The sequence below is a fragment of the Guyanagaster necrorhizus genome (assembly GCF_019112545.1).
Source record: "Guyanagaster necrorhizus MCA 3950 unplaced genomic scaffold BT62scaffold_7, whole genome shotgun sequence".
Taxonomy (NCBI): Eukaryota; Fungi; Basidiomycota; class Agaricomycetes; order Agaricales; family Physalacriaceae; genus Guyanagaster; species Guyanagaster necrorhizus.
The window spans coordinates 454,787-478,750 of NW_025064886.1; the positions used below are offsets into that span (position 1 = coordinate 454,787).

The following is a 23,964-nucleotide window of genomic DNA, read 5'->3' on the forward strand; positions in this document are numbered from 1 at the left end:
CGGCGATGAAAGGAGCGAGGGAGGAAGGAATTCGTTAGTCGATTGTCAACGACACGACGTAGAGGAAGCAAGTAAAACCAAAAGCCAAGGGACGCCCAGCCATAAGCCAAGAGTCCCTTCCATGCATACCGGACAAACCGTAGCTCTGTCTCTGTCTCTGTCTGTCACAGTGCCTTGTAGAAGCTGCCCAGTGCGGGCGGGCGAACGCCAAGCTCGAACGAATAAACGGACGCTACAGGCGGTTAATCGGGCAACCCTTGCTCTCCGATATACCATGCTCCATGCTCCCGCTCTTCAGGTCTCGTCAACCACAGCAGAGCCCAAAACACCGACGGTCTCCACCAGAGCACTAACCAGACCGATAAGACCTCCCAATTACCGGTCTTGTCGGAAGAGGCCACACTACGGCCCTGGCGCTGCCACATGCAAGGTTGATCAAACCTGCAATTGTGGTAACCCAGAATGTTCAGTTATGGGGCAGGACAATACACGGTTGTTGATAACAGACCGAGAGGCATTCCGTGCGCAGAACAGAGACAGGAAGCCACGATCCTCCTGGAAAACGCAGTAATGAAGGGCGCGAGGGCCCATGCATGCAAACGAAGCGAGGTTATAAGAGGACGCTGATACTAACTGCCATCGATGAGTCGGTTGTTGTACTGATTATATGCAGAAGTGCCGTCGCCCTTCCTCTGGAAGTGAACAGAGGCAACGCCCTTGGAGCGACCATTGCTGTCGTAGTGAAGGGTTACCTCGCGGAGGGGGCCAACAGTTGAATGGAAGAGCTCCTACGCCACACAAACCGAGTCAGCCTTTCGGGCATTCAAAAGGAAGGCCAAAAACCAATGTACCTTTACTTGAGCCTCATTCACATCAGGAGGGAGGTTGGAAACAATGATCTTATCTGCCGGTTGCTGGGAGGGCGTGGCCGCAGAAGCAGATCTCAACTTGGCCTTCACAGCTGGGCTCGGGCCAGTATTTCCCACAACTTGGGATTTGGTGGAGCCACGACGACCAGCGCGACGAATGCCTCGAGGACGGGAGGTGATGATCTAAAAGAAAATTTTGGTGTTATACGACAGGCCGGGGGTTGCAAGCGCAAAATAAGCCCACATCATCAAGAGCCTTGTCCATTGCAGATTCTGAGCTGAAATAAAGTGAGGTAGCTGGACGTCTGTGGGCTGGTGGTGGTGTGTGGTAAAAGGAAGTGCTGAACAAAAGGCCGTGCTGTGCGCCCTTACCAGCGGAGTTTATATCGGAGTTTCGGATATCAAAATCCATTCCGGGAACCGACATTGCGACTCGACCATTATCTTTGTTTTATTATCGATATGTCTCGAGGTCGAGGATTCGGTCGAGGGCGGGGGTCCTTTGGGTCTGGTAACCTCCCCCCAATGGGCCTCACGCATGCTGATGTCCAAGCTATATCTCGCGAAGCAACGGCCATGTACCCCGTACGAGTTTGCCCTCCTCGCGTGTATATCTTGACGGTAAACTGAAATACAGCCCATGCGTCCCCCAGTGATGTCTGAATTCACCGAGGATGAAAAGAAAATGTGTCAATACCAGATCGGATATGCAACACGACTGAAGCAGTCAGCATACTACGTCGTGGAGGCGACAAAGTCCAAAGGTCAGAACGAAGGACGATCGTGTATAAACTGCAGCTGAATGAGCCTATAGAACTCCCGAAATATTCGGACAAGTACCGTTCCTCAAGCGCTACCCAGCCGAAGTTGAAGCGTAAAGATCTCCACCAGGAATTTTTCCCCAAAGATATCTTTGAAGACTATTTCAATCCCAGGCGGAGAAAAGGTATAACTAGTCTTTGAAATGATGAATGCTAATTCATCATCGTTTCCGTCAGTTCCCAAGATCAAAAAACAAGGGAATTTTTCTGTTAACTTGTCCGACTTTGAAGGATCTGTATGCCATGTCTTTTCTTTCACATTACCTTACGATAATTACTTACTACACCAGGAAAAATCGGCAGACGATGCCTCAGAGCTTGCATCGCAAGGCGATGGCTCTGATTATGACGTTGATGAGGAATACGACAACGACTATGCGGACAACTACTTTGATAATGGCGAAGGAGATGATATGGATGATTTGGGTGGAGGAGGTGGCGACGGAGGTGGTATGTTATTTGATCGTTCATGTCATTGTGTTTATTATTGAGCTCATATCCATACAGGAGACTATGATTGACCGTAAATGCAGGACTTGTTTCCCCTATATGCGGTCACTTTTCAATGTTCAAGTCGGCTTACGTCCAATGAAATTTATTGCATCTTCCCCCAGATGACATCAGAAACCCTTCTGTACTTTTTTTTTTTCGAAAAAAATGACTGAACAATATCTAGAGAAGAAAGTACTTCAAGTAAACAAGATGGTCCGGCTCCGTAAAATATCAACTAATAATAACCGCGAATGAACTCCTACAAAATACTTCCACCGACCAGAGCGCCTGCGATTACAACCAATCCAGCCATAACCTTGCTGTAACCCAGCGTTGCGACTTGACCTACGGCGGCATTAGAGGAGGTTGCAGTAGATGCAGATGCACTCCTTGATGCGGAACTAGAAGAAGGCGAAGTGCTACTTGCGCGACTGCTGGTGCCCGAGCCACTGCTGGTGCCCGAGCTACTGCTAGTGCCTGAGCCAGTTGTTGATCGAGAGGTGACCCCAGAGACGGCAGTTATGGAGCCCGAGGACGCAGTGAAAGCAGATGTGCTTGCGGAGACCGTGCGGGATGCACTTCCAGATGCGCTTCTAGATGCGCTTTCAGATGCACTTTCAGATGCGCTTCCAGGTGCGCTTCCAGGTGCGCTAACTGTGCGAATCAAAGCATGATGAGCAGAGACACTTGTTTGACGATACTAAGTCACTTACCAGCAGCACATTCAGATTGCTGGAGAGCCGCAGCCGCCGCCTGGTCTGCGGCCGTGCAGGTTGTCTGCAAACACGAAGCGGCACTAGCCTGGAACGCTGTGTTGGTGCAGATACACGTGAGGTCGGTCCTGAATGATGAATCGGTCACGTTAGCATCCGCATAGGACCAGAAGACACTGGTGCTTGACATACAGGGTGCATCCGTTCGCAGAAGCTGCTTGCTCAGAGCAGCTCAGAACACAGGCAGGGATGGTACTCGTGTCTGTGGGTACGGCAGCGGACGAGACAGTGGTTCCAGTGGAAATTTGGGTACTAGTTCCCACTGCAGCAGTGGTGCTCTCCTGGGCGTGTACAGCAACGACAAGGAGGCCAACAAGGGAAATGATCTTGGTGAGACAGTGCATTTTATGCATGGTGTGTGGGTGGTTACTGATGGCTGTTCGTGTCAAAGAAAGAGGAATACTCGAAAGACAGCTGATCCGTATTTATAGGTCTCCCCCGTCCCTTCCGCTTTTGGAACCATTAATATGGCGGTTCCAAATCTTCTCACGGATTCCTTTGTCTAAGACTACTGGAGGTCTCGCTCGCAACGTACTGCCTTGGGTGAGCACTGTCTTTCTTGTTTAGAACCGGTTCTTCGTCGTACTGCGCAAAGTTTCTCCCGCAAATCATGCTACGGCAACCACCGTTTCTCCTATATGGTTCATCCTTCCTTTGCGGAAATAACGTCGAAAAAAGGGATGTCGATCTGTCGTGGAGGAGGGGCTTTTATTCTAATCGATGTCCCTGAGCCACACCCCTCAGTTAGCGCGCTAATTGATGCGTATCAGCACGTTCGATCTCGGTCCCCAGTACGATTGCTTAGTGCTAGATCCAGTCCTGCTTCGTCTTTCTCAGAGCATCCCCAGCTTTTCTGATCCTTTATCGTGGAGAGGGGGAAAAGGAGGAACTAGCACTTTACATTCATCGAGCTTCCATGCTGCAAGTTGTCGAAGCATGCTTGGGAAATTTATATAGCGGCTATCAATTCCACCACCGAACGAATCCAGAGCTTCCTTCCTCAACCTATTCTTGTTCGAAGTCACCAGACCATTAAGTTCCCTGCGGATTCCCACGGATCGCAAATGAAAAGATTTCCATACGATGGAAGGTGATGAATGTTTTCTCGTCGGTTGTGTTGATGGCTATGTATAACTTCCAATAATAAGAAGCAATAGCATACGCAGTCCTTGGTGTTTCGGGCATCTGTTGTTTGAACCACTTCCTCAACCTTCCGAGTCGTGATGCAGACTTGAAGTTACTCAGCACGGTGTCTGATTTTCAGGCTCTCGAGACTGGGATTTCTGCAGTTTTCAGGCACCTTCAATACAATTTCAATACCAGCGATACGGTGTCACCTTTCAAGGGTTGATAGAAATTCAAATGTGCTCAGGAGGACATTAGCTCTGTGCACAGCATTCCTTGATTTATGATTTTTGTTCCTATGACTCATACATTCATTCAAACTCGAACCACAGCAAGCAGCAAACATGTTCCATTTGAGGCGCTTCTTACGAGTTCCTAGCCCATGCAGGCCACAACTCCCAACGGGTCTTCTATAATCACTCAGTCAATGCAAACATCAACTTGGACCGTGACATGTTAACGCCCCACCCTACCCTACTCCGACAGGTAGGCGTTTTATCCATAACATTACAACGAAATATTTTCAACTAGAACTGAAAACTGAAAACTAAACTGCTCCTTCGATGAAGCTATGCTTTCATCGATGTTAACACTATCGGAGAAACCACTGCTGCGTCGAAAGCTTCGTTCACATCCTGCGAACCCTGCTCATGCATATGACAACCCTTATGGCACGACGTCGAACTTGGCCTAGTTCTTGAATTCCCCAGATCTTATTCCTCTGCGAATACGCGCTGTTGACTGCTGTATGGGCTTCTCTACATGCATGATAAGCGCTAAGCTCAAGCCCGGCTGAGGACGTCTCTTAAACAGCACCCGTAGTCCGAAGCTGGCGTTCAGCGCCACGGGCCATATAGACACCAATAGGACGGAAGAAGCCTTACTCCTGGACAGTTTACGTCGAACCAGTGGTTCATAATACAGCCGTTTTAAGCGCCACGGATTCTATCCATTCTAATTTGTCTGCTACCAATCTCCACGTTCCGTCGTTATACGACAAATCTTAGGTGTATGCTGTAGCCGCTTGGTTTCTCGACGTATACTGCAAGCCTCAACACTTTGGCATCCATGTTTCAGCGACTGACGGGGGCGCTTAAAAGAGTAGCGGACGTCCTAAAATCCGTTTTTTCGGAGTTTTCTTGAATCTGGCCGCGAGGCATCCAGAGTAAGGCATACAATGCCTCGTGTTAGGTAGGATCAGGCCCGGCAAGCTCGTGACGAAATCACTGTCAAGACTCTCCCACCTTCTGCATCCTTTGCTTTGACCGCTATACTGCTTCCTTAGTTGCCCACCGCATTGAAAAGAGAGCCTGTGCCTCTTTCTGATGCTGCTTCACCGCTATCGCACGCCCCTGCCTAATTAAACCTGATCCTATAATTCTTACAATTTCTAGCTGCGAATCGCACTTGCAGGTGCATCGATTCTTCTATCTACGCCACACAGCAAACTGATATTTTCCCCTTTAATTAGATGGATTCAGATATGTCTCAGCTTCAACCCCTCAAGGTGTATCGCTATCGCCCCGAGCATGAAGGCTCTAATGAGTCGGCGTGGTGCGGATGGAAGCACCTCAACCTCAAAGACAAGAGACCACGGCACATGTCGACGCCCAAGTCTCTTATTATTGTGACGTGGAACATCGATTACCATGAGCACTACGTCACACAAAGACTGAACGCAGCCTTGGAGTATCTCCAGAAGGATGTCTTCGAGTGTCTCAAGGATTCCGACTCCCCTGGGCCGTGCTGCATCCTTCTTCAAGAGGTCCAGACACGCGCGCTCAGGGAGATACGGTCAAATGAATGGATCCGCCGACACTTCATCATGACGCCGATTGACAACACCAAGTGGCCCCATTCGTTCGAGAATGGGAACATTACCCTGATCGAAAAATCGATCCTCATACATGACGCGTATATCCTCAAGTACGGTATGACCGACATGGCGCGCTCGGCGATCATCGTTGATATCAGGATGTTAAGCCGCCTAGGATCACAGCGCAGAATTCGGATTATCAATACTCAATTAGAGGGAAATTTGGATGGAGGAGAGTTTAGGAGACAACAGCTAATGGAATGCGCGAAGCTTCTCAAGCGCACCAAGTCGCAGCAGAATTTGGCTCCAGCGCAGAGTGGAGGGATCATCGCGGGGGATATGAACGCACTGGATGCCGACGCGGACGAGGTTGTGCGTTCGTTCGGGTTGGTAGATGCTGTCGTACCACTGAAGGATGAATCTGAAGGGCACACATGGGGGTACCAGGGGGGAATGCATTGTCGGAAGGCTCGCTTGGATAAAATTCTCAACTATACTCCAGATGGAAAGAAGCGGGTTCGGGTTTCGGATGTGAGGCGTATTGGCATTGGGTTACGGTGGAATGGCCATTGGATAAGTGACCATTTCGGACTTATCGGCACTGTCGGTGTACTTGCATGATTATCCTCCACTTGATTCATATTTAGTCCTACATACCAGTAGGGTTGTAACTTTTAATGTATCAAAGATGACAGTATGCGCACCTTTATATCTTAACGTTAGTTGTTGGATTTCGCTACATGAATACGACGTCACGATGTGTCTACTATGTTCTGAAGATAAGAAAAACTAACGACATATCACCTAGAACACTTATCGCCACGGAAACAAACGAGGATGAATTTTTCGTGCACAACGAGGGCGACATTTATTGGTGAACCAGTCTAACACGGGAGTGAAATGATAATATAACATTATAAAGAAATATAAGTAGTGGTCAATGCCAAGTTCAAAAATTGCAGTCTTACACTGTCAATCTGTTTCATTTTTGATTATCGGAGAGCATCGGTCGGGGGCCCAGCGACTGTACGTATGGATTGGAAAAGGTAGAGGAAGTAGATAAAGCTATAGATGAGTCGAGCATTGGTAAACCCAAATGCTTAAACAGGCTGTTCACTTACACCCAGCTTCCATCGAAGACGATCTCTCAAGAGTGTCGCGCCGGCGTGAACGGCCCAAGCAGCCTCAGACCAATATATGTTCTTGGCGTTCCGTCTTTTTGCGTGCACTGTACACAAAAAGCCAGTGGCCGGAGTTATGTTTGAAGTGCTCGTCGTTCATGTCTGGTAATGTAGAGAACCATCCAAGGGAGGCGGAGTAAACATCTTGCTTGAAAGGGCCGGTGATTGTGGAGAAATGGGGATCGCAAGAGACATGGGTTTTCAGAAGTGGGGATAGCGACTTGTGCTTTAACTTTAATTGTTATCGGCCGGGCTATCCCAGATAATGACTGGAAACATAGCAGTGAGCTGAATGCCGGTCAATACAGGCAACTGCCAACTTCTCGTGCTTCTGTGGGCTCCTCTCCGCGCAACTTTGCATTGTTCCGAGGTTCTACACAAGGAAATCAACTTGGAATACCTTGGTACTCTCCGTTGAAATAGGTCAACTGCAATGAGTGGACATCCGAGGATATTCAATGTCATGATGCACGCTGGTAGGTCGTGAACGAAGGACCTTTACTGAAAGGATGGTAACGACCAGCAGATAGTAAAAGTGAAATGGAATACATACATATTCGATGAAGCGTCCACTCCGGAAGGAGAATGGGCTACAAAACGAAAGGGACGTGAGCAGGCCCGACTTTCAGACTGAAGTAGCGACATCGTGGCATTGCTAACGAAATAGGTGTAACTTAGAAAAGTTGCACCGAATACATCGATACAGTGACTGATGATGATGGTACCATTGGCACAAATCTCGATCAGAACAGGAGTACGCATGATAGTCCTGGATTTCTCCAAAAGAAAAGTCCAGATGTGGTTCAGAAAAGATAGATATACATCCTTGTGCTCCAGTTAAGAGAAAATAACGATAAGAAAATGAACAATTAATGGATGTGGGGTATAATACACTTATGGTTCCGGATCAATGGCTTTTTCTTTACCTTTACGCGGCGGAGGGGATAAAAGGCTGGGCGAGCTCGCCATCGCAGCAGAAGTGAAGGATGACAATCTTCTTGCACCTTTAAATGTGGGACTCGGCGGAGAATAAGACAGACGAGTAGGGCTTCCGGGCAGCGAGTTGTTCTGTTTTATGGAGCTTGAAGAGTTGGATCCGGATTCACCGGCTGCCGCTTCCGTGAGGAGGAACTCAACCCAAAGACGGGAGAAGGACTATCAACGAAGTCAGCCAACATGACACAGGTATAGTTATCAATTCTCAAACCTCTGTCTCGTCAGTCTTTTGCAGTTCGGAATTTTTGGACAGGGAGCCGGAGCTTGACCGAGTCCAAAAAGATGGTGGTGGTGGTGATGGAATGGAAGTTGAAGTACGTTGTAGTCCAGCCTTTTCGCGCTCTGGATCTGTCCATGACAGAATAGTGGCCATTAATGAAAGCATTTCGAATCGTTTGGGGTCAGCTCGTGGGGTGGTCAGGAACGATAGAAGGACGTTGGTAACCAATCGTCGGTCGACATTGTTATCAGAGGAACTGCGTCGCAATCGCCGTAGAGCTTCCATGAGGTGTTCATTGATTATAACAGCTACATACCGCGATGAGAAAAGCGAAAGACCGCTGTGAATGAAAGCACCTTCATGACGGAGTTTTCCGATGAGCAGAGTCTTTTCTTTCACCTCTTTCTCTAGTTCGTAGGTTCGAGTGGTGTTCGTCCGAGTTTCTTCCAAGGCGAGCTTAAAAATATCGTGAGAGAAGGGTTACAGGTACCGGCGCGTAATCACCTCAGCAGTCAAGGCACGATGCTTATATTCCGCTAACGATTGAGTCACTTGTATTAGCTGTGAATCATAGTCCCTGACAGCTTGCCGAAGTTCATGCTCCTTCGCTATCCTTTGGTAAGTCAAGCGACACCGAAAGAAGACGAAAATACTGACCTGCCTGGAAATCTTGCAGTACGGACTGCAGATTATCGGATTTCTCCTTCTCAGTCTCCAGCTCTTGCGCCTCCCGTTCTCGGGCCTCTCGTTCCAATTCTAGATCTCGTCTCAGCGTTTCCGTGGTAGTCTTGTATTCATCAGACATAGCTTTGTCCTGCAAAGCAATCCTTTCCCATTCATCTCGCTCAATTCTACACCTCTCCAACTCAGTCTGAGTCTCCCTCAGCTCACGCTCCCGCAACAAGCTTTCTTGGGCATTCTCCTGAAAAGCGCGATTACGGAGATTGTCGAGCTCGCTTGAAGTGCGTTCAGCCTCTTCGTGTGAAGTTATCAGTTCCTCCTTAAGCGTTTCCACTGCAGAGTTCAGATCGTCGTTCTGTGCGGTCAATTGTTGCACTAGTTGTTCTCTTTGATCCAATTCTTCCTACAAAATCAGTGGAATTAGCATGTTGATAGCAAATATGCATTACTCACGGCATCCTGCCTCAATTTATTCCCTAGAGTTGTCCTCATCTGAGTGAGCTTTGCAAGCAGATTACGGTACTGCGTCGCCAGATGTTCCTTTTCTTCCCTGGTTCGTTCCAGTTCTCTTTGCAGTCGTGAGACCATATCTCCATCTTCGCTGTGGTGAGCAGCGCTGCCATTAGCGCCATTGATGTGTACAGACAGTGAATCATTTTGACTGCGGTCACTATCCACAGAGAGCCGTAAATCACTCAAGACCTGGTTGGCAGACATCGAGTCGGATAGTGACGTTGGAGACATAGGTGGAGGGCTCGTAGCGCCATTACTCGCCATTGACCGGTGATGGAGATACGTATGAGGTTAAGAATAGTAGACGCCCGTTGTGTGTAAGAGGTTGTGTCCGGAAAAAGGGCACGTGGCGTCCGAGCCTCCGCTATTGCCAGCGCCTGTACTTTATTGATTACAATCTCCTTCCTTCTCTTTCCCTCACCACCGTCTTCTACCTGATACAGGTGCCTTGCTTCTATCCTCTGTCCCGACGGGATCCCATGAGCTTGAAAGCAGGCTCAAAGCAAGTTCAGATTCGCAGGATATGCCTACACTATGCTCGGTCCCCGTCGAGCTCCTATGTCATATTCTGGGCTTTCTGGACGTTGGCGACCTGCTGAAATGTCTCCTGGTATGCTGCAGTAATATCCATATTCAGTCGTTCTGAAATCATTCCTCTCAGATAAACACCCATATTCATCGAATAATAATGCAGTCATCTCGACTTCAGTTCACTGTCGAGCTTGCTAAATATCGCATGGAATCCAATATTGAGGACTCCACTTTGTACCCTTTCGTTAAGCGCCTGAATAGCCTTCGCGACCGGGAACAATCGTGGCGAAGTATCACCTGGAAGCGCCACTACCGGCTTGGCCTGCCCTCTGTAGCGTCTATCTATGAGTTCGTTGGAGGGATTTACGGGAACGGAAGAGAGCACGGGAAACGCGAGCCTATCCCGGCTATCTCCTTCTTTGAACTGCCTTTCTCCGGGTGTGACCCAGGAGAAGATTACAGAATGTGGACTCATGCATTCGAAAACATCCGTATCCTGGACTTCACAATTGATCCCTCACAGGATCTCTTAGTATTAGTCACTCGAGCGCCTGCCGAGTAGGTGGTTTGATAGCCCTTATTGTTCATTTACAAACTCATCCATTTTTGCTTAGATCCAAGTTCGTCTTCGAGGTTCATCTTCGTACACTTTCAGAAAATGATCCCTACCCGAAAGCTGCCGCATCCATTCTCCCTTGCTTCCCCAAGGATCTGGTCTCAATGCCACTTTCAAATTCCATAGGTGCCATCCGTGTTCAGATATCCGGCGATCTGATCGGCTTTTTGATGAAAGAAATGGATACTATTGAAGTCTGGCATCCCGCCTCAGGATTTTGCGTAAGTCCGGTGTGTCCTCTGTCTTTTTTAAGCTCACGGTCAAGATAGTCATCGTTTGTATTACCGTCGGGGATAGATGACTTCACATTTCTTTCTCAGACCTCGTTTCTGATCGTACGCCCGCTTGGCTACTTGGAAGTCTACCAGTTCCACACCCCGACGGGCTCTTCCCCTCCACCGGTTCTGCTAGGGTCGTTTTCGTTTCCGGAGTTGTCTGAAGGATTCTCCTTCTGGCATTGCTCGTTGAGTGGAAACCCATCCCCAGGATACATCCCCCGCAGCCAGCCCGGCGTCAATAGCAACGTCATCAACAGCGTCTATCATCCATCACTAGCAGACCGTATCCTGGCCTGCTGCATCTACATCCTTGAACCATCTCCTGATCCTGCCCGCCATCGCGTACATTCTTTTGTATTCTTCTTCCACGTCAACCTTTTCCTTGAAAAGAACCCACATTCAATTCTGGACCTGTGCAAGAAAACACAGCCCCCTGAAATGTCAGGTCGGACTACGGACACTTTTTTCTTCTCGTCATACTCGACTAAGTCTCTGGATGCATCGCGACCTCACAACCCCACGCCCACTAATATGACTTCTGTTGAATGGGATGCATGGGGCCCAGCCAACACACGATGGTTCCGGGAATGTTTAACCACCGACTGGCAGCATGCACTTCACGGAATGCGCACTGCAGAAAGTATTTCGATAAAAGTCTATGACGGGATGTCGAAGGCTACCATGGAAACACTAGAAGAAATGACCGAGGACCCGGACGACAATGGTGTCTGTACTGTGGAGGAGGATGTGTTGGATGATTCCGAAGTGGCCGAGGTGAATTATCATGAGGATCCGATTGATGCAAAGCGTTATGGCGCTGACATCGAGGTCCCCAGTGGCCCTGGGGATAGTATCGTGCCGATGCACAGGTTCCTGCGGATACGAGATTTTAACCCTTTTGTGGTGCAGAAAGGGAAGCTTCTCTGGGAGGAGTCTGAGAATCCGCACTGGCGTCGGAGGCGGGTGATCACACAACCGACTACCACACAGGTGGAGGGGGCCTTCAAAAAGAACATAGAAAGCTCATTACCTTACACTGAGGTGATAAGCAGGCAAGCTTTTGATATGACAGACGTCATGATGGATGACTGTCGAATCCTATTACTGAAAGTGCGGCTTCATTTGTTCGTTGGTACCTACGTGGCGCTGATCGTCATCTTGTATTACTCAGAGGACATTGCACGGAAAGCTTTTAGGCATAGACGTTTTGACGATGTAATCGACTTTTATCTCCTTGTTACATGGGCTTCTCCTCCAAACTTTGTGTGTTATTCCATATATTCATCGGAGTCACTGAACTTTATTTTATCTCTGTTACAGTTACGAGGTACGCTCGGCGCTAATCTGCATGGAAATTCCGATATCGAGACAGAGTTGATCCGATATCGCCTTTGGTTAATCACCGTTGAATACGACGGCGTTCCACAGCTGCGTGGTCACTTTTTTCCCGATGTCACAACATCGTCGAAGCTAAAGTATAACTGTTAATCTCATGGATATATGATGGCGCTATCAAGCATCATGAAAATGCTGCCCAATGGGTGTTACCTAGGGTATCCATCAGGCGACGCATATTTGTCTTCTAGCGCTACTAGTTGATGTCGGCATAGAGTTTTATGGCCATGTCAGTATTGCCTTTTTATCGCCCCAAAAGCGAAATAGATTACCTGGTAATCTATTTTGCCTTGTCGCGTCAAAATGGCCATTTTGTCATGTCTTGGAAATTTCCTCGATTGCGACTACCTTGATGACGTTCTGACCTGTGAAGTGTCCCTGCAGCTGTGGAAATCTACGGAACGAAACGAGCTCGAAAAGGCTCGAGCAATGGCTAATATCAACCGATTGTAAAGGAGGAAAGTACATCAGTTGCTACAAGCACAAATTCACATTTGCGGTGAATTGTCCATGCTGACAAGTAGAATCCTACCACAGCAGTCACATAGACGATTTAATTATATCGACTTACCTGAAAACCAGCGCGTAAAGTAGGGACTTATCGGTCATCGCCAAGGATTAGACTCTTATCATTGGTGCCGCCAAGGAAACCACCTCGTCACCAGTCTTCCCAATCATCAGAAGGCGAAGCATGACCAATCACATTGTCTATGGTGACACCCTCCGAATCGTCAAATCCTACGACTTCGGCCGCATAACGTTGCTATGAAAGGCCGTGGCGATTCTTACCTTCTTCTCTGATAGTTATCATGGCTGTCATCTTGGCATGGAGTCTGCTATGCGTTGCACTCGTTCTTGCACTGTATCGACGACGGACTAGAAGGGCCTCGCTTACGAACCTTCCTGGTCCCGAACCAGAGTCGTTCCTTCTAGGTGATTATGGCCTACATCAACATGCAAGCGTCTATTTCATTAATTGGATTGTACTAGGCAATTTGCGTCAATTTTACCAGGGCCAAGCGGGAGAAGTGGGTACTGCTTCCGCAAATACGTGGTCCTAGAATACTGATATAGATCATTGCGTATAGGCAGACTTCAAGTGGCAAGCATCGTTCGGGCACATGTTAAGCATCAGGGGTGTACTCGGGGTACAGATCATACTTTCGTCCTGTATGCATGCCGCTCACTTGTACTACTAGGAAAATTGTCTGTTTGTATCGGATCCTAAAGCACTCCAGCACATCTATCATTCCGGTTACGTTTTTCGCAAACACGTCATCCGGAAGGAGTTGACCCGGCTCGTCGCTGGCAAGGGAATTATCTGGGCTGATAGTAAGCTTTCATAAAGTGTGGATACTCTCTTCATCTCCGACCCATTATCAGCCGATGACCATAAACGCCAAAGAAGAGTTATTTTACCAGCCTTTGGAGCATCCGAAACGAAGGCTTTGTTGCCATATTTTTCGGAGTTTGCAGCCCTGGTGAGGATAATAATGTCGATATGTAAACCGTCCTTATTATGTCTTTTCAGCTTGTCTCGAAATGGAAAGAGATTATTGGAGTGGGGAGTTCTGCTACACTTGACATGCCTTCATGGATGTCACGAACTACACTGGATGTGATCGGTCAAGGTGAGAACCTTGAAGCGCTTAGCCGTTGATATGCTAATTATAACTTCTTTCAGCCGCTTTCGACTATCAGTTCCATGCCCTGGAAGACAAAGACAGTCTTCTGAGGCAAGCATTCGTCAAAGTGGCGTACGTCTTCAAACTCCGAGTTTCTGACGTTGCGGTTACCTGATGTACATTACAGAGGAGAAACATTTGGACGGCCGTCGAAGAAGGCGATATTCATCCAGAACATACTTCAGTATGCACCGACGCCTCTCATAGTATATCTTTTCGGCCATGCATCAGCTTTTGAACAAGCAAGAGAGACGACTCGGTTGGCTCAGCAGGTCTCGAGGGATTTGATTGACACTAAGTCCGAGGCTTTCATGCAAGGCGCCGGTGGACGTGATGTCATGAGTTTGCTCGGTATGTTCTACTCAAAATTTCTCTACTCCGGATTATAATACACGAGATGCAGTAAAGGCGAACTTGAAAGAAAAAAACAGTCAGGGCCTTACTGATGAGGAAATGTTGGCAGCAATGCAGTAAGCTTTCCAGAAGACATCATACTTCTACCGTTTACATATGACCTAGGACCATCATGGGTGCAGGACACGAGACCACTGCGACCACTCTCACCTGGACCCTTTATGAGCTCGCCAAAAGTCCGGATCTCCAAGCAAAACTCCGGCACGAGGTTAAGGACATGGAAAAGGCGATTGGTGGCGCTGATTTTTCAGCCGCAAACTTTGAGTCGATGCCATACTTGCAGGCAGTGATGAAGGTAATTAGTCCTTTCTTGATAGTGGGTTTTCTAATGTGATACGTAGGAAGCGCTGAGAATGCATCCGGTATCGTACTACGGACTCCGCGAAGCTGCGAGAGATGATGTTATCCCTCTGTCGAAGCCGATAATGTTGAGAGATGGTAGTGTCGTGAAGGAGGTACCCGTTGCGAAAGGGACGACGGTGTACATCTCTATCGCAGGCTATAACAGGTAAATTCGTTATCCTCTGCAGAACCCGCCTGACAGCAGGGTAGAAATGAAGATGTCTTTGGTAAAGATGTCCATAGATTCAAGCCTGAACGCTGGCTTGATGAAGCTGTACCGAGAAAAGGTGCAACGGCCGTTGGCGTGTACGGAAACATGTCAGCATATCCTACTACTTATCCGTCCTCTTCCCGCCGATATAATAATTCTTTTTCAGGATGACTTTCGGTAGTGGTGTCCGATCATGTGTGGGTCAGTCGGTTTCGTTTCGTTGTCAACCCAGCTCGCTTGCTAACTTCATCAACTCCCAGGCTGGCGTTTTGCGTATGGAGTCTTTCTTTCCTGATTGCTCGAGCTTTCGACTCAGGGTTATTTTTACAGACTGCTTGAGTATCAGACTATCTTGGTGCAGCTGATGAAGAATTTCGAGTTTTCTGTTGATGCTTCTATCGTTAACAAGATTCGCAGGGATGCTGCATTGGTCATGCAGCCAATCATTGAAGGAGAGTATGAGAAGGGGCCTCAGCTGCCCTTGCGAGTGTCATTGGTATCTACTGATTGAGGTTTATCTGTACTTTTCGAGTAGGTACTATAGTCATTTAAGCATGTTGCGGATCTCTTTGAATGCCAAAAACCGATAACGTTTGTACCTTCACGACTTTAGAATTGCCAACCGGGCGAGATGCTGAAGCTGTCCCTGGAAAAATATCGTGCGAGTTATGTCCCGAAAGTCATCGAAGACAAAAAAAACATGCTCAAAGAGAAGCTATCCTTATATGTTACAACGACGAAAGTGGGATTATACATGAATGCACATCTTGGAGGAATCGTGTATAAGATACATACTGTCCTTTGATCATCATCCTGTCATAAATTACCTTCGTTCGGTCACATCTTGCAGCATCTCGTATATGAGCCGGACCTGTTCGTCCCTCTGTACCATTCCCGGCCTCTGTTCCCGCAGAAAGTCAATCTCCTTCACCACGGGGTCGTTCTCTACGCTCCTGGGTAACGGGCCAATGGGTGAAGGAGGCAAGACTTGTGGAGACGACGGCTGTTTGGTTGGACTGAGCACCTTATGTGAACGGAGCAACGAGGCGAGGGCAATGAACGCCCCGGTGCGTCCGACACCCGCTGAGCAACCCGCAACAATTGGAGGATCGTCATCAAATCCTTCGCAATTGACACGCTGGACGAGCTGAAGAAACGATAAGAGAGTGGAGCGGTCTGCAGGGGAGGGAACTCCGTGGTCAGGCCATGCATCGTAGAGAAGATGTTGAAATACATGACTCTGAATGCCAGACATGGTCGACACGGAAACAGTGCTCTTTATGCACGACGCTTCTCTGATGTGTTCGACCTTGAGGGTGGTGACCTTGAGTGGGGCTGCGCCTGGGTCACCGGATTCGAGAGCAGCAGACTGGCCAACGACTGATGGGAAATACGGGTGTGCCTTGACACGCCCAGCCTCAGAGTGTCGGGTGAGCTGGACGATGGTTCGTATCCGACAATGGTGTCGGGAGACAGGGGTCGTTATTGGATTCATGATGAAAGTAAGGAAGGCGTTGGCAGTGTCGGGAAGCGGCGCCTGGGTTGCCACCCACCATTTCCCGCCATGGAGTTCCAGGATCCAGCTGGCATTGAGATAGCGGGTGCCGCCTGCGAGAACGGCGGTACGGTTGTAAGGATGTATATCCATGTACCGATTGGAGCTAGCATTGTCGGGATGGGTTGCGATGGAGACAGAATAGTGTTCGATGAGCTTTGGATCAAGGCCAGCGGCGTTGTTGCCATGCTGAGAGAGGGTTCGCGCACGGACGCGTTCCGTCTCGCGTTGTGCGAGGACGTCTAGGGGGCCAATCGCTTTCTTCCCACGCAGCAATGTCTGCATTGATCAGCAAGATAAAGTGTGTTCCTTCCCTTCTCCTTTTTCCGCTTCTAATTCGCCATTAGGGTCAGCTCAACACTCGACAGGTCAACGGGGAAGGCGAACCTCATAGATGGAAGCCCAGAAACGTGTTGGACGAGCCAGCAGGTGGGCGTAACAGATAAACAGTCAGATATGGTCAGTCTGATCTTTGTTTACAGGGCCTGCCACAATTCGTTCAGCTCTCCTTCCATGCCACAACAAGCCCTCATACACTCAGTATCACCTTCCAAGGCGGTTTTGTCGCCACAGAATGTCACCTGCAGGTACCAGACAAGACGGGTGTGTGGATTACAGTCCAACACCTCTACCCTGAGGACGTCAATCGCGCCCAAGAGTTCGAGCTCGATTCTACCAAGTTGCACGAAATTTCCGTACTCAAGATCGTCATGGTCGCCAGCTCCGATTTCTTTGGCCGGATTACGATCTACAACGTACAGTTGCGGTGACGACGCGTGAATCGTGAATCGTAAAATCGTGCACGCTCATGGGAATCCGGCCCTTGTCAACAGGTAAGTAATATGAGCCATCATTCCCAGTAATTATTATATCATAAAGGGCCCAGATACAGCCCTTCTTCTCTTCAAATTTATTCAGCCTGAGACTAGTTCATGTCGCGGCCTTCAATCGAGCCAGTTCTTTGTGATATCCGCTTGCCGTGATGAACACAAAGCAGTTCAATTAGGGAATTGCGGTTTTCCCATCAAGGACTGCGATGGAAATGTTCATCATGTCATAACTAAATGGATTGAAGATAATTCTACCACCCTTTGACTTACTCTATGTAACACCATCAAGATAAGTCCCGGCAGCTCCTTAACGAGAGCGGATTACTACACGCTTTTTGTATCACGTTGGCCAAAAATGCCACGAACAGGGTTCCAGGGTTTCACGGCGTAATTCTACCATTGTAGTACCAAGCTGCCCCTTCTCCCTCACATGACGTGCTCGACTGGCAGGTACAGTCTGATGAAGACCATCACTGTCAGACTAGAAGGCGAACAAGCCAGAGAAAATTCCACTGATTTTTGCCAGTTGACAGAACATCTGGTGAAGAGGTGAAAAGACCGGGTACGCGATCGGCGGCGTTGTTACATAACTCGAGCATTGTAGGCGCACGTTCTCTTTGCAGTGGACGTGCCTCCCAGGTACCTATTACCACACGCGAGCCGACGCATATTTACTAAACGCAAAACGCAGATTTCCGAAATCTCAAAGATCTATTACATTTTCCTCGGCGGGCGCTTTTCTAAATATTCGCAGGCAGGCCTGTACGGTCTTTGCGGTGCGTCCCTGTTGCAGTGCAATGCTTACCCTGGAAACTTATTTCTTGTTATCACGCCATTTCGTTCGCTCAAACTCTGGGCTGCCCATGCCATATTCTGACCCGTCGGTGCGTCATGCTACTTACGAAACAGGCCGGATGGTTGGTAGTCATACTATATACTCTTCATTTATTACACCTGCTCGATTCCATTAATAGCTCAAATTTTACTTGGGGGATCTTAGCGCTAAAACGAGTTGCATGCTTTCCTCTCTCAAAGTTTAGTCGCTGACGCAGATTTCTGGGAATAAAAAATATGCACAGAGTACCGCAAAGGATGACGGAAAGAAAACATTCATGCAAACTGAGAGGATCGCGCTCCTTGAATTCGCACTCGGAACACCTGGATGACCAGCGGTCAAGCGCCCCCCCACAGTTCTCGTGATAGGGTAGCCCGTCAGTTGCGGTAGACGAGGCCTCTTCATCACCTGTCGAAGGAGCCGTTTATGTCAAAGAATTTTTTTTACTGCAGCCAGAAAATCACACCCCCAAACACTTGTCGCAAACACTCAGTCCGACAACACTCGCTGTGACTCCAGGCGTACCTCCCAGGGTGCAGATTCTCCAAACAAAGACGGTGGAGGCGGTCGTACCATTCCGAGCTTTGCACCCGGTTACAGCCAGAATTCACTGTGAGTCGGGTACCCTTCAGGCTCTCTTGATTTTGATTTACACTGCCTGGCATGAACATATCCTGAATGGACGTTCAACGTTCAATTGTGGACCACACCGACAATAGGACTGGGTCAATTCTCTCAGAATAGTAGTATCCATTGAGTATTCTAAGCAATAAATCTGAGCTGACGGAAGCCTGATAGAGGGTGCTACTAATTATATTGACGGTGGTCCCATTCTACAGCGTGGAAGCCCTGCAGTTCGCGGAGGCGGTCGTCCATTCCGCTCTCGTTCCTTGTTGGTACTGTCGTCATCTTTCCTGAGGCGACAACGATACCCCGGGGCCCTGGAATTTGGACTAGTGGTGACCACGAAAATGTTTCGTCCATCTAGGAGTTGCGGGCGCCGTCTCGAGCTTCCCAGCCTTTGCTTCAGTACGATATGGTGCATGCGCGGAATCAGGGAGAAGGCATTTTCTTACCATATCCCTCGTCCGTAGTACACATACCTCGCTCTGGACTTACGATATAGAGCCAGTTCTCGTTCTTGATCTGTTCAACTCATCTGTGATAGTAATACATATGGTACAGACGATAACCTTGAGAGGGTCACAGTGAATCAGACACCTTCGCGGTGAGACGCCCCCTTGATCCGATGGTCCCAATATCTGCTTGTAGTGTTAACACACCTGAATCATACGCAAGGATGTAGCGTACCTCTTCCGAATTGTATCATAGATATCACGGAGCGATTTCCAAAGCTACCAGTACCTCAGAAAACATGTATCAAGTGGAGCAGAGAAAACCCACATCGATCGCTTTCCCAACACCTTCGGCACCCTGCAGTTCGTGGACATCCGCTAGCAGCTCTATGGCGGCTGGACAGGGGAGCTGGGCCTCCTTTGATGGAGGAGGGTTCTCCAGGTCCACAATATCCCCTGTAGCAGGTGGAGTATCCAGGGTGTAAGCCTCGAGGAACACTTGTACAGTCAAATAAGGCAGCTTGTTGTGATCCAGAATCCCACGGAGGTAGTTCCACGCGGACGCATTGTTAGGCACTAGAGATATACTCTGCTTGACGTATCTTGAATTTGAATTAGAACGACGATGAACATAGACGGAGCGGAAGCGCACATCAACTCCCGCTTGATTACCCTCTCTCTATCCTTCTCACTGTCCCGTATCCCAGACTGAAACACGACGAAGAAACGGTGATGCCAGGCAGAGTTGTTCCGGACGTCCTCGTTCACCATATGGTCGACAAAGTCCAGCTCGCCGCTCCATAGGTCATCGTTGTTGAAGTAAGCCAAAAGCCATTGTCTGTAAGACCATGTGTGGTAGTTTTTGGCATCAGCCTTGAGCGATTGGGCAATGAACTTGAGCTCTGGGTTTGGATCTCGGAGTTGGATGAGAAGAAGACGTCGGTGGTGCCAGACCTGGTATGTCTTAAGGTGCTTGACAGCAATTTCGTCCATGAGCTGCAGCTCAGTCGCAAGCGGTGAATTGAGGGCGATGAGGGTTTCATAGCGGTACTGCCTGCGAAATCTAAGACGGGGCGATCCGTAGATGATGAAACTCACCATGCAGAATAATGAGCTGGGTTCAGCCGAATGATATGTTCCGTCAGTTCCAGTACTCGTTCACTCTTCTCTCCATCTCTAACGACGCCGCGAAAGTAGTTGGTCGCATCCTTGTCTGTTGAAGAGGTTAGGGCCAAGCGATGTCACAGTATAAAGCGACCGACATTCATCTGTGTAAAGGATCGGCGCCAATGGGTTGATGTTCTCGTACTGTTCCAAAGGCTCAACGTCCTTCCATTCTGGCCTTGCTGAATAGAACGGTCTGTCAACGAGGCTCATCGTATAGTGATGGTGGTCGAGTGGCAAGTCACGCCGTCCTCGTAAAGGGCTTGGATTTCAAAACAGGGACAATAAGAGTAGTGCTGGTAATACAATACATAGTAACGGGTATCAATATGTAATACATGTGTACAAAACAAAGATTAGGCGACAGTCAATTGTGGGAATGTACACCTCTTCCCTATCCTGGCACCTTTTTCGCCGTTTGAGGTATTTTGCTCATGTGAATCTTGAAAATCCGAGAGGTATTCGGAGAACAGCTGCGCTTCGAAAATCCGGCAGTCGAGGGAGTCGTGGACATCGTAGGATAGAACGTTGAACGGGAAAAGCGGAACATGCGCGGAGAGGAAGAGTGACATGGCATGAGGGGGGAGGACGAGGGCCTCAATCTCTTTGTACGCAGCCGAATCAGGATCAGTTATAATTTGCAAGATGCAGAGCTAGTCGGTAAATGGCTTTGGTGCTTTACCCCGCATGAACAGCTGATATAGTCACGCACTATCATGGACATCAAGTTATCCTTACTACTGTCAGCAATCACACTTGTCGCTCGGGTTCTAACCTAGCCTTCTGGGATACTTGACGGAAGAACAACCAACATATCTCACGGACTTGAATCTTCGCAGCGCTGGGACTCGTCTCATGATCTCTTCTCGTTCCATAGATCGACCGAAAATCATCCCACAATGGAATTTTTTTAGCTGAGACTCTTCTAGTGCCAAAAGCGTCGTTGATTCTCGCCATTGTATTGGCCATTCCTCGGATACGTTCTCCGGTACAAACTTGATGGCTACCTCAGCTTGTGAGAAGTATAAATCCAGCAGTGGACGGTAAATATTGAATGCGTGCTCAAAATGATTTCCCTCAAGCTGGTGGCTCTGGCCATTGGAGCTTTCTCGCTCCTCTCTCAAACAACTGCTCACTGTGCGCTACTATCCAATCTTTTGCATCTACAGCTTGTAATGTTTCATATCTTTAGATACCTTCCCTTCCCTTGTTGTCGATGGCGTGACTACCAGCCCTTGGGTAAACGTTCGGATGACAAACAATTATAACACCCAGGATCCTGTAAGCACGCGTATCTGTTACCGCTTGCTCAATTCGATGAATGATGTTTCCAACAGGTTACAAACGTTTCCAGTCCCGATTTGAGATGTTACGACTCTGCGACTGGTGCAACCGCGACAACTATAACGGTTGCTGCTGACTCTGAGCTCGGGATTATGAGCGATGGTACCATGTACCATCCTGGTGTATGTTGAGTTCATCTTTTTGGATCATGAGTTTCCTGATGTCTTCGTAGGTTGTCAATGTTTACATGGCAAAAGCATCCTGTGATGTCGATTCTTTTGCCGGTGATGGCGCAGTTTGGTTTAAGGTGAGTTAAAAGCAGTTGTTTCGTTATCTAGATCGTCAACTTTTTAACTACAAGGTCTACGAAATCCCCCCTGTAACGAATGGAGGGACCAGTATTACATTCCCATCTCAGAGTAAGAGTCTCGATGGTCAATTTCCTTTCATTCTTCATCACATTTTTTCTACAGACCAGGCTGGTGTTTCATTCACCATCCCGAAGAACCTTCCTAGTGGACAATACTTAGGTATATTTGCTAGTGTCGTATGTTAAACGTTAAATTCTGACGGAGTCTCGGACAGTTCGGATGGAGCAGATTGCACTCCATGCTGCGGCCAACTTTGGGGGAGGTATGCCGCTTTTCATTTGTGTGTTTGCGTCCCTCAAGGCCTATCCCAGCGCAATTCTACATTAGCTGTGGTCAAATAGAAGTTACGGGGGGAGGTACTGTATACCTTTACCTCCTGGCGGCATTTTCGATCTGCTAATGACATCATACCGTTATCTAGGAAGTGGTACGCCTGGTCCCCTGGTCTCTATTCCAGGCGTCTACACTGGCAATGTGAGTCTTGCATTCAATGTCGTTGAATTGATTAGATACCTTTGTCCAGGAACCGGGCATTAAGATTAATATATACTCTCCAGTCCCCGCGAACTATACGCAGCCAGGCCCGGTGAGTTTGTTTCGATCGTACTCCGATGATGTCGTACTGACGCCATTTCAGGCCGTTTGGTCAGGTTAGTGAACCAAACGTGTGTAGGAAAAGGTTTCATTTTGTCGTACGTCATGCCTGTTTCTCAGTCTGTTTCGGGGGGTACAGATATTGTGTACCTTTTGGCAAGTGCTATTGTCTATGAGCGCCCTTAATATCACATGTTGTGTTATTTCAACACGTATCTCTTTCATCCAAATTCTGAGGGTCGCCGATTCAAGTCTTCCAAGGGCCTTACATAATTTTTAAAATCCTTCCTACGACGAGTGCTCAGTGATTTTCGGCGCCGAGGCAGCTCTCAAGCAACCTGTACAAGCGTATTGTTCGGCGTATCTCAGAATGGCATACGTTTCAGACATAGCCTTTGCACTGATGCTTCGAAATACGTACATCATGAAATCAGGCGCATCTTGAACTCCTTGAGGCGAAGCCTGGACTAGACTTGTTATACCCGCCCCTAGTGAGGCAGCCCGCTGATGGAATGCTTTATCGATCGGACCAGGATCTTGTCAAAAGCATCGGAACCTGGGGTTTTAATTTTGTCTGCATCAATCTGTCTACACTTGCTTATACACTTTCCATTGCTGCCGCGTGAAAAACCCTTGTCTAGGGTCGGTAGGCTACCAGTAGATTACAGGAAAACTTGAAAGATCAGCACCATCATTGTTGATTGATGATCGGGCGCTGCTTGCCGTCGCACCCGCGTTCAAGTCAAGTCGCATCAGCGTATATAGTATTTAAAAAAGCAGTCAATGAGCGTGAAACGACTGGGCTGGCCAATGACATGAGCTACAAAATGTGTCATCGGAGGCACTGCAATAGGATTGAGAAGTCGGAAGCAGATGTCGAACTTCAGGTCAATAGAATCGCAATTGCTGTCACTAGCTATGAAAAAAATTGTTTATCTAGATGCCTGGACCTGGCGCAGACTAGCGTTGGGATTTAATAGAATACTCCCCAATAAACGTAAGACACGCTGATCCGTTAGCATTCAATGTATACCATTCCAGGATTCATCGTAGTCTTGATACGAGGCTAGTAATTCATGGCCCCTTAGTAAGATGGTGATGACGATTGCATGCCCAGAGCTCCAACGCAGCTCAAAAATTAGATGACTTACGCATGATTGATATGCTACTGTCACCCGGATAGCTTTCTGCGCCGACTTCAATTTTCAACGCAATGCATATGGTTTGAGGTCAGCGGAAGTCCACGAGTTCCACATTGGCGCTGCGAATTTTTAGCCCATAGATATATATCAGTGC

At 48.2% G+C, this 23,964-nt stretch overlaps 13 protein-coding genes across 13 annotated transcripts; 6 read left to right on the forward strand and 7 right to left on the reverse strand.

Annotated features, from left to right (window-relative positions):
* Window positions 1-629: 629 nt before the first annotated feature.
* Window positions 630-1,296, reverse strand: BT62DRAFT_979511 (uncharacterized protein; the record flags this gene model as incomplete). Its single annotated transcript, XM_043189443.1, has 3 exons — window positions 630-788; window positions 852-1,030; window positions 1,242-1,296. 3 exons carry the CDS (start codon window positions 1,294-1,296, stop codon window positions 630-632), a joined length of 393 nt encoding a protein of 130 aa, XP_043042007.1.
* On the forward strand, window positions 1,277-2,457 carry BT62DRAFT_709777 (uncharacterized protein). The gene is made up of 6 exons (XM_043181972.1): window positions 1,277-1,454; window positions 1,523-1,633; window positions 1,684-1,815; window positions 1,868-1,926; window positions 1,981-2,140; window positions 2,198-2,457. Exons 2-6 carry the CDS (start codon window positions 1,525-1,527, stop codon window positions 2,209-2,211), a joined length of 474 nt encoding a protein of 157 aa, XP_043042008.1. The 5' UTR covers window positions 1,277-1,454; window positions 1,523-1,524; the 3' UTR covers window positions 2,212-2,457.
* BT62DRAFT_709796 (uncharacterized protein) lies at window positions 2,375-3,450 on the reverse strand. The gene is made up of 3 exons (XM_043181973.1): window positions 3,088-3,450; window positions 2,896-3,023; window positions 2,375-2,836 (listed from the first exon to the last, which is right to left on the reverse strand). The coding sequence occupies exons 1-3, from the start codon at window positions 3,306-3,308 to the stop codon at window positions 2,442-2,444; spliced, it is 744 nt and encodes a 247-aa protein (XP_043042009.1). The 5' UTR covers window positions 3,309-3,450; the 3' UTR covers window positions 2,375-2,441.
* A 2,230-nt stretch (window positions 3,451-5,680) lies between these two features.
* BT62DRAFT_889924 (uncharacterized protein) lies at window positions 5,681-6,517 on the forward strand (the record flags this gene model as incomplete). Its single annotated transcript, XM_043183006.1, has 1 exon — window positions 5,681-6,517. One exon carries the CDS (start codon window positions 5,681-5,683, stop codon window positions 6,515-6,517), a length of 837 nt encoding a protein of 278 aa, XP_043042010.1.
* Window positions 6,518-7,538: 1,021 nt separating this feature from the next.
* Window positions 7,539-7,839, reverse strand: BT62DRAFT_1003229 (uncharacterized protein; the record flags this gene model as incomplete). Its single annotated transcript, XM_043176923.1, has 2 exons — window positions 7,539-7,578; window positions 7,631-7,839. 2 exons carry the CDS (start codon window positions 7,837-7,839, stop codon window positions 7,539-7,541), a joined length of 249 nt encoding a protein of 82 aa, XP_043042011.1.
* Window positions 7,716-9,823, reverse strand: BT62DRAFT_929598 (uncharacterized protein). Its single transcript, XM_043185752.1, has 6 exons — window positions 9,428-9,823; window positions 8,951-9,377; window positions 8,798-8,901; window positions 8,650-8,749; window positions 8,285-8,601; window positions 7,716-8,232 (listed from the first exon to the last, which is right to left on the reverse strand). Exons 1-6 carry the CDS (start codon window positions 9,749-9,751, stop codon window positions 7,972-7,974), a joined length of 1,533 nt encoding a protein of 510 aa, XP_043042012.1. The 5' UTR covers window positions 9,752-9,823; the 3' UTR covers window positions 7,716-7,971.
* A 30-nt stretch (window positions 9,824-9,853) lies between these two features.
* Window positions 9,854-12,345, forward strand: BT62DRAFT_985817 (uncharacterized protein; the record flags this gene model as incomplete). The annotated part of the gene is made up of 4 exons (XM_043189968.1): window positions 9,854-10,097; window positions 10,149-10,576; window positions 10,633-10,855; window positions 10,904-12,345. Coding segments are annotated over exons 1-4 (2,178 nt in total), but the record flags the coding sequence as incomplete, so codon positions are not given.
* A 771-nt stretch (window positions 12,346-13,116) lies between these two features.
* BT62DRAFT_979513 (cytochrome P450) lies at window positions 13,117-15,470 on the forward strand (the record flags this gene model as incomplete). The annotated part of the gene is made up of 14 exons (XM_043189444.1): window positions 13,117-13,240; window positions 13,298-13,335; window positions 13,396-13,455; window positions 13,507-13,639; window positions 13,691-13,788; window positions 13,839-13,938; window positions 13,992-14,064; window positions 14,120-14,343; window positions 14,396-14,462; window positions 14,512-14,701; window positions 14,748-14,914; window positions 14,959-15,066; window positions 15,126-15,156; window positions 15,276-15,470. The coding sequence occupies 14 exons, from the start codon at window positions 13,117-13,119 to the stop codon at window positions 15,468-15,470; spliced, it is 1,608 nt and encodes a 535-aa protein (XP_043042014.1).
* A 336-nt stretch (window positions 15,471-15,806) lies between these two features.
* On the reverse strand, window positions 15,807-16,667 carry BT62DRAFT_820861 (phosphatases II; the record flags this gene model as incomplete). Its single annotated transcript, XM_043182355.1, has 1 exon — window positions 15,807-16,667. A coding segment is annotated over one exon (861 nt), but the record flags the coding sequence as incomplete, so codon positions are not given.
* A 40-nt stretch (window positions 16,668-16,707) lies between these two features.
* On the forward strand, window positions 16,708-17,468 carry BT62DRAFT_929603 (uncharacterized protein). Its single transcript, XM_043185753.1, has 3 exons — window positions 16,708-16,815; window positions 16,862-16,943; window positions 16,997-17,468. The coding sequence occupies exons 1-3, from the start codon at window positions 16,790-16,792 to the stop codon at window positions 17,282-17,284; spliced, it is 396 nt and encodes a 131-aa protein (XP_043042016.1). The 5' UTR covers window positions 16,708-16,789; the 3' UTR covers window positions 17,285-17,468.
* A 1,499-nt stretch (window positions 17,469-18,967) lies between these two features.
* BT62DRAFT_929606 (protein prenylyltransferase) lies at window positions 18,968-20,728 on the reverse strand. Its single transcript, XM_043185754.1, has 6 exons — window positions 20,518-20,728; window positions 20,354-20,468; window positions 19,908-20,309; window positions 19,584-19,857; window positions 19,491-19,534; window positions 18,968-19,441 (listed from the first exon to the last, which is right to left on the reverse strand). Exons 1-6 carry the CDS (start codon window positions 20,630-20,632, stop codon window positions 19,393-19,395), a joined length of 999 nt encoding a protein of 332 aa, XP_043042017.1. The 5' UTR covers window positions 20,633-20,728; the 3' UTR covers window positions 18,968-19,392.
* Window positions 20,558-20,992, reverse strand: BT62DRAFT_929607 (uncharacterized protein; the record flags this gene model as incomplete). Its single annotated transcript, XM_043185755.1, has 1 exon — window positions 20,558-20,992. A coding segment is annotated over one exon (217 nt), but the record flags the coding sequence as incomplete, so codon positions are not given.
* Window positions 20,993-21,239: 247 nt separating this feature from the next.
* Window positions 21,240-22,926, forward strand: BT62DRAFT_710065 (glycoside hydrolase family 61 protein). The gene is made up of 11 exons (XM_043181974.1): window positions 21,240-21,556; window positions 21,612-21,700; window positions 21,757-21,885; window positions 21,936-22,010; window positions 22,065-22,122; window positions 22,177-22,233; window positions 22,289-22,336; window positions 22,386-22,430; window positions 22,496-22,548; window positions 22,598-22,660; window positions 22,712-22,926. Exons 1-11 carry the CDS (start codon window positions 21,487-21,489, stop codon window positions 22,727-22,729), a joined length of 705 nt encoding a protein of 234 aa, XP_043042019.1. The 5' UTR covers window positions 21,240-21,486; the 3' UTR covers window positions 22,730-22,926.
* The last annotated feature ends 1,038 nt before the right edge of the window (window positions 22,927-23,964 follow it).